The following is an 8,371-nucleotide window of genomic DNA, read 5'->3' on the forward strand; positions in this document are numbered from 1 at the left end:
CCAGTGTCTGCCTCTTCACTTCTGTAGTCCCAATGCTTACAACAATGTGTGGTACACAGGAGAAATCTAATAACATCAATGGATGCAGTTATGAGCCAGAGAGGCCCACTGACCAAGAGGTTTGAGGTCCCAGCCAGCTCCCCAACTTCTCTCTCAAATACAGATGTGAGGTAGGAGAGCAGAACCACAGTCACAGGGCTAGTGCTCATTTCTGTAAATCTCATCCATCAGGATTTCAACCATCTGTCAGAGCCCAAACCGGGAGGGAGGCTCTGGGATGTTCTGGGACCATCCGAGCTTCGAATATGCTGCTCCACTACTGACTAGCAGTGTTTTAGTTGGTGAAGAAAGGAATTCTGACTCAGAGTCCCCCAAAATACACCAACCTCTATCCTTTGCCTAGTTTATTCATTCAGTGAACAAACATTTACCGAGTGCCTACTCTGTGCCAGGCACTGGGGCAAAGGATCAAAAGCAGTTTGTGACCTCATGGAGCTCACCTGCGAGCAGGCAGAGGGTTGCAGAGAAACGCTGCAACCCAGGTACACGCCCAGAGTGGGAAATTAAAGACTACACTAGTGTTAGCGTCAGAACGGCGCCTTAACTCACCGCCCCTCGATTTCATTTCTACAGACCTCGGTCTAGGGTACCTGACGGCTGGGGCAAGGCTCCCGAGCTTCGGCGGAAAAGCCACTGATTGACTAGCAGAGGCAGGAGTGATAGTCCCGGTAAAGCGCCAGCTGAAGACACCGAGTGGTCGAGGAATGCTATTGGCTGACCGGTTCCCCTCCCCAGCCCCACCGCTCCCCCGCAGGCCCGCGCTTTGGAGAAGCGGGGCTGCGGTGCCGACCTTCCACCACCAACCCGGACAACGTGGCCGAAGAGAAAGACCCCCAGACGAGATGCCCTTCGTCTCTTTCCCCACCCCCCTCTCCTCCCCAACCCCAGTTGCCGGACCCGGGTCAGAACCCCTACTTCCGCTCTCCCCACCCCGGGCCATCCCGGCCCCGGCACCCGCCAGACTCCGCGCAGCCCGAGAGCCCAGCGCGGAGGTGTGTCCGACCCCTCACACCAGCGCCCCAAGCCCGCCCAATCGCCGCGTCCCGGGCGCAGTTTGAAGCCCCGGCGCCAGCATCGGGCGGCATACCGGACCCCGGCCCGGGCCCCCCTGCGGAGATGCGGCCCCCGCCTCGCCTCCCCCTGGAGCCCGCCGCACAACTCAGGCACAGAATAGCCTACATGAGCGCGGCCGCGGCGCAGTGCGCGCCAACTCGCCGGACCCGCGCTGGGGGAAGGGAGGCGGCGGCGCGGCGGGAAACGGGTCGGACCCCGAGGCACAGGTGAAGGCGCGGCGCCCCCGTCACTTACTCGATGAAGTAACTGGCGCCCTCCTCCGTGAAGCCCTCCTCCCAGCCGCGGGGCAGGTCTGTGGAAACGCGAGAAAAGTCCGGTCAAATTTGGGCCACCCAGGCGCACGACCCCCCTCCCCCGAGCGCCCCACCCCGCCGGCCTGGCGCCCACCTGAGCGGATCATGTGGCCGGAGTTGACGGGTTCCCCGGTGCGCGGGTGTAGCCAGGTCGTGCAGCGGAGCTGGTCGCTGCGGAGAGAGAGATGCACCTGTTAGAGCCGCCGCCGCTCTGGGGGCGCTCGCCCGGCCCCGCACCCCCGCCCGGCCCGCGCCCCAGCCCGCGTCCCCGCTTTCCCGCGCCGCACTTGATGAAGAAGACGCGGCCGTCCCGACACACGCCGTAGGACCAGTGCTCAGGTAAAGTGTCCCGCCCGACCGCCGCCGCCGCCATGTTCGCCGCGCACTGAGTAGCCGCGGCCGCCGCGGGGAGGGAGGGAGGGGGCAGAGGCGGGGGAGGGGGCGGTGCGGGCGGCGTGCCGGCGGGCTCGGCCAGCGCGGGCCCGGACTGCGCCCCCGGGCGCTCCATTGCGGCGCTGGCTCCACGGGGTGCGGGCGTGCGGCGGCCAGGGCCCGGGCTGGCAGAGTCCCGGCACCGCCGCGGGAGTTCGCCGCTGCACCCGCCCGCCCCAGCGCGGTAGCCGCGGCCTTTGTCCCCGCGCCTTCCCCGCCCCCAGCCCGCCGCGCGCCCCTTGGCCCCTGAGGCCGCGAGACTCGAGCAGGGCGGGGGCCGCCTTCGGGGCGCGGCGGGCCAACTCCTGAGACAGGGTGCTCCCCGAATGCGCCGGTAAACCCCACCGGACCGCCACGACACAACTCTCTCCAGGAACTGTACTTCTTTCTGAACCATGTAAACCTCAACAGGTTACTTCCATATTCCCTCCGAGCCTCGGTTTCTTCCTCTGTAAAATAAAGTTAGTAATAAATACTACATGGGATTGTTCTGTAGATTAAATGAAATAACAGTGGTGTAAAGTACTTAACTGGACCCGGGCACGTATAGGTGCTCTGTTAATCCCAGGTCAGCCATGATTTCATTTCCCCAAGTTTGCAGCTGGCGTATGAAGCAGGAGGGTGCAGGTCCTCCCCCGACACACCAACACATAGCCCTGAAGTTGGAAGGAATAACAGGTCTCTGCCTTCAATTCTTGTCAAGTGACAGACAGGTGCTGAGAGCTGTGCTGCATCTCATCCATCTTTAGAAGAACAGACCCTCCAGGCGGGGGGGAGGGGGGGTGGTCTGTAGTGGGGACTCTGGAAGCTTCTTTGCATGGCTGGAGCCTTCTCAGTCTTTGGTCTCATCTCAGCTCCTGGGGGATCCCTCCCCTGACCTCACTGTCTAAAGGAGACCCTTCCCCTCCTCCACTCACTATTCCTTTACTTCTGTGCACTTAGTTGACATTCTTATTTGTGTGTTTGTTTATTGCCTTTTTGTTGTACATTATCACACATACACAAACACACCAGTAAAATGTCAGCTGGAGGAGAGGAGGGGCCTTGTTCTGCCTCACTCACTGCCATATCCCCAGTGCCTGGAACAGTGCCTGACTCATATATATAGTCAATAAATGCGGCTTGAGTGCATGAAAAACACTCCACCCTGACATCCCTGCACACTAAGCATGGACAGAGAGGAAGCTGGGCTCTGGGAGATGTCAGGTCCAGCCTTTGAGGGACATAGGAGGTAGTTGGTGGGATGCAGCTCACATGAAAGTGAGACTGTAGGCTAGATTCAGAAAGGCGCCCCGCTAATAAGAACCTACTGTATAGCACTTTACTCAATACTCTGTAATGACCTATATTGGGAAAAGTATCTAAAAAAGAGTGGATATATGTATAACTGATTCACTTTCCTGTACAGCAAAAACTAACACAACATTGTAAATCAACAGTAGAGGAAAGAAAGGAAAGGAAGGAAGGAAGGAATATGCCCCAGACAGGTGGAATTTGGCTGGACCCTGAAGGACTGGTCAGATTTGACTGGGAAGAACGCATCCCAGAGGAGAGGGATGAGAGAGCAAACATGGGATTGTGGAAGGGGTATGGGATGTTGAGGAGACCATAAAGGCCCCTTCCTTAGGAACAGACAGTGGTGTTTGGGAAGGAGGCCCATATGAGTTAAAAAGAGGGAGCTGTGATTGTGGAGGACCTTGAACACCTGTCCGAGAGGACCTTGAACACCAGTCCGAGAGGGCCTCCTCCCTTTGAGGAGATTCTTGAGCAAATTACAAGGGGAGGGTAGTGTCTTTGTTGTTAAACATTAATTTAAAAGAATGCATTAAGTGGGCAAAGGACATGAACACACAGTTCATAGAAAAGTAATACTTTTTTTTTTATAAATTTGTTTATTTTTGGCTGCATTGGGTCTTCGTTGCTGCAAGCGGGCTTTCTCTAGTTGTGGCGAGTGGGCTTCTTACTGTGGTGGCTCCTCTTGTTGCGGAGCATGGGCTCTAGGTGCATGGGCTCCAGTAGTTGCAGCATGCAGGTTCAGTAGTTGTGGCTCGCAGGCTCTGGAGCACAGGCTCAGTAGTTGTGGCACACGGGCTTAGTTGCTCCGCAGCATGTGGGATCTTCCCGGACCAGGGATGGAACTCGTGTCCCCTGTATTGGCAGGCGGATTCTCAACGAATGCACCACCAGGGAAGCCCAGAAAAGTGACACATTTAAACAAATGAAAGAATATTCAACCCCCTCATAATAGGAGGAATGCAGATTAAAATTAAGGTAAGATTTTTTAGTATCAGATTGGCAAAAATCACTTTGTAGAGAAAGACATTCTTGTTCATTGTTGGTGGGACTATAAAATAGTTGTCTCATTGAAGGCAATTTGGCAACAGCTATTATAATTTAAATGCATATATCTTTTGACCTAGCAATTCTTCTACTAGAAATTTATCCTATGTTAATGCTCACACAGGGGCACAAAGACATGTGTACAAGAGTATTCACTGCAACATTGTCAATAGTTACAAAAGACCAGAAACAACCTAAGTGTCTATCCCCCCAAAATGGATTTGTATGGTGACAGATGTTAACTAGATTTATTGTGGTGATGTTTTGCAATATATACAAATATTGAATCATTATGTTGTACGCCTGGAACTAATATAATGTTATATGTCAATTACACCTCAATTTTTTAAAATGGGTTAAATTATGTCATCCTCCTACAATGGGTTGCTATGCAGCTGTTAAAAAGAATGAGATAGATCTCCATGTACTGGTATGGAATACTCTCTGAGATATTAAGTGAAATGCAAAACGCAGAACTGTGTATGTGGTATGCTGCCATTAATATATAGGTGCATCATGGCTGAGTAAGATACCCTTAATTTGTGTCCTGCCTTCAACAACAACAATATGGCATCCATCCATGGACTAGAGTGCTTCTTTGGGAGCTGTGGGATCCAGCACTATATGCCAAGGGACCCAGGAGGAGTCTCACCCACACATATTTCAGGCAATAGACATACAAACCTTGGTCCCAGCTGTGGACCCTGAGGGGCCCACGAACCAACTGCAACCCCTCTCAGACACAGTCTAGGAGCCGTGGCAAACCCTGTCTTAGAAAATCACCCGCAGACAAGAGGGTCTTTGTGGAAGTCCAGGTTTGGTGTAAAGTTCCAGCACACCACTGGAGCAAAAAAATACAAGTTTGGATGCATTGAAAAGGGCAGTTAGTAAAAACTAGGGGAGGGAGCTGCTCTTTCAAATGCAAAGACAGCAACACAAAACTTCAAGGAACATGACAAATCAGTGAAACATGACACCACCAAAGGATCACAATAATCTTCCAGTTACCAATCCCAAAGACATGGAGATATGCAATTTACCCAGTAAATAATTCAAAATAGCTCTGTTTTGGGACTTCCCTGGTGGCGCAGTGGTCAAGAATCTGCCTGCCAATGCAGGGGACACGGGTTTGAGGCCTGGGCTGGGAAGATCCCATGTGCCGCAGAGCAACTAAGCCCGTGCACCACGACTACTGAGCCCACATGCCACAACTACTGAAGCCTGCACACCTAGAGCCCGTGCTCTGCAACAAGAGAAGCCACCTCAATGAGAAGCCCACACACTGCAACAAAGAGTAGCCCCTGCTCACCACAACTAGAGAAAGCCCACGTGCAGCAATGAAGACCCAACACAGCCAAAAATAAATAAATAAATTTATTTTAAAAAATAGCCCTGTTTTAAGGAAACTTAATGAGCTACAAATAATAAATGCTGGAGAGGGTGTGGAGAAAAGGGAACCCTCTTACACTGTTGGAATGTAAATTGGTACAGCCACTATGGAAAACAGTATGTACATTCCTCAATGAACTAAAAATAGAGTTGACATATGATTCAACAATCCCACTCCTGGGCATATACCCAGAAAAAACTATAATTCGAAAAGATACATGCACCCCTGTGTTCATAGCAGCACTATTTACAATAGACAAGACTTGGAAACAACCTAAATGTCCACTGACAGATGAATGGATAAAGAAGATGTGGTGTTTATATATAATGGAACGTTACTCAGCCATTAAAAAGAATGAAATAATGTCATATACAGCAACATGGATGGACCTATAGATTATCATACTAAGCAAAGTAAGTAAGAAAGAGAAAGACAAATACCATAGGATATCACTTATGTGTAGAATCTAAAATAAGACACAAATGAACCAATCTATGAAACAGAAACAGACTCAGGGACCTAGAGAACAGACTGGTGGTTGCCAAGGGAGAGGGGGAGGGGGAGAGGATAGGAGTGGGAGTTTGGGATTAGCAGATGCAAACTGATATATATAGAATGGATAAACAACGTCCTAATGTATAGCACAGGGAACTATATTCAATATCCTGTGATAAACCATAATGGAAAAGAATATGAAAAAGAATATATATATATATATATATATATATATATATATATGTATAACTGAGTCACTTTGCTATACAGCAGTAATTAACACAACATTGTAATTCAACTACACTTCTATAAAAAATAAATTAAAAAAAGAAAATATTCAAAAAAAGTTAAAAATTAAAAAAATGAAATTCATATGGGGACTTCCCTGGTGGTCCAGCAGTAAAGAATCTGCCTTCCAATGCAAGGGACACGGATTCGATCCCTGATTGGGGAATTAAGATCCCACATGCCGCGGGGCAACTAAGCCTGCACACCACGACTACTGAGCTCACGCGCCAAATGAGAGAGCCCGCATGCCGCAAACTATAGAGCCCATGCTCTCTGGAGCCCGTGCACCACAACTACAGAGCCCGTGCACCCTGGAGCCCACATGCCACAACTAGAGAGAGAAAGGCCGCACACCACAACTAGAGAGAAGCCCAAGTGCTGCAACGAAGAGACTGGGCGTGCCGCAACGAAAGATCCTGCATGCTGTAACTAAGACCCGATGCAGCCAAAAAATAAAAAAATAAAATAAAATAAAATTCATATGGTACCAAAAAAGACCCTGACTAGCCGAAGTCATCCGGAGAAAGAAGAACAAAGCTAGAGGCATCACACTTTCTGATTTCAAACTATACTACAAAGCTACAGTAATCAAAACAGTATGGTACTGGCATAAAAATAGATCTGTAAACCAGTGTAACAGAATAGAGAGCCCAGAAATAAACCCTCACATAAGCTATCAACTGATATTTGACAAGGGAGCCAAGAATACTCAATGGAGAAAGGATAGTCTCTTCAATAAATGGGAAAACTGGATGGTCACACCCAGAAGAATGAAATTGGACCCCTATCTTACACCACTCACAAAAATTAACTCAAATGGATTAAAGACTTAAACATAAGACCTGAAAACATAAAACTAGAAGAGAACATAGGAAAAAAGCTCCTTGACACTGGTCTTGGCAATGATTTTTTAGATATGATACCAAATGCATAAGCAACAAAAGCAAAAATAAATGAGACTACATTAAACTAAAAGCTTCTGCAAAGAAACAGTCAACAAAGTGAAAAGGCAACCTACAGAATGGAAGAAAATATTTGCAAATCATACATCTGATAAAGGGTTAATATCCAAACTATGTAAGGAACTCCTGCAACTCGGTAACCAAAAACAATCCAATTAAAAATGGGCAGAGGGGGGCTTCCCTGGTGGCGCAGGGGTTAAGAATCCACCTGCCAATGCAGGGGACACGGGTTTGAGGCCTGGGCTGGGAAGATCCCACATGCTGTGGAGCAGCTAAGCCTGTGCGCCACAACAACTGAGCCTGCGCTCTAGAGCCCGCGAGCCACAACTACTGAGCCCGCATGCCACAACTACTGAAGCCTGCGTGCCTAGAGCCCGTGCTCCGCAACAAGAGAAGCCACTGCAATGAGAAGCCTGCGCACCGCAACAAAGAGTAGCCCCCACTCGCCCCAACTAGAGAAAGCCTGCGTGAAGCAACGAAGACCCAATGCAGCCAAAAATTAAAAAAAAAAAAAAAAAAAAGGGCAGAGGGGGACTTCCCTGGTGGTCCGGTGGTTAAGACTCCCCGCTTCCACTGCAGGGGGCACGGGTTCGATCCGTGGTCAGGGAACTAAGATCCCACATGCCGTGGGGCAACTAAGCCCACGCGCCACAACTATAGAAGCCTGTGCACCTCAATGAAAGATCCTGCATGCCGCAATGAAGATACCGTGTGCCGCAACTAGACCCGGCACAGCCAAAATAAATAAATATTTAAAAAACAAAAAAAAAGCCCCTAGAGCTCAGTTGGGATTTCAGATCTCAGTAGGAAGGGCCTGCCAACAAGGCATCTTCATCTCCAAGGTGATTCCTGACTCTGATGTACACTGAGCAGGACTTCAGAAAGGGGACCAAGTCCTAGATGTGAACAATGTGGATTTCCAAGATATCAAGGACAGCAAGGCTATTGAGATCCTGAAGACAGCTGGCGAAATCAGCATGCATGTCTGCTTTTTTTCTGTACAATTATCAACATCAAAAAGAGATGACTGGGGGCTT

General features: G+C 49.8%; 1 protein-coding gene across 4 annotated transcripts in view; it reads right to left on the reverse strand.

Annotated features, from left to right (window-relative positions):
- The window catches only part of PLEKHA7 (pleckstrin homology domain containing A7), a 208,872-nt gene extending 207,051 nt beyond the window's left edge, over nt 1-1,821 (reverse strand). For all 4 annotated transcript variants that reach the window (XM_068555733.1, XM_068555731.1, XM_068555729.1 and 1 more), the window contains exons 1-3: nt 1,715-1,821; nt 1,522-1,598; nt 1,369-1,426 (exon numbers count right to left, since the gene is read on the reverse strand). In XM_068555733.1, coding sequence (XP_068411834.1) covers nt 1,369-1,426; nt 1,522-1,598; nt 1,715-1,800 — 221 coding nt within the window. In that variant the 5' untranslated portion in view covers nt 1,801-1,821. The remainder of the gene's footprint in view (nt 1-1,368; nt 1,427-1,521; nt 1,599-1,714) is intronic.
- Nucleotides 1,822-8,371: the final 6,550 nt, after the last annotated feature.

Source organism: Eschrichtius robustus, chromosome 11 (genome assembly GCF_028021215.1).
Source record: "Eschrichtius robustus isolate mEscRob2 chromosome 11, mEscRob2.pri, whole genome shotgun sequence".
Classification (NCBI taxonomy): Eukaryota; Metazoa; Chordata; class Mammalia; order Artiodactyla; family Eschrichtiidae; genus Eschrichtius; species Eschrichtius robustus.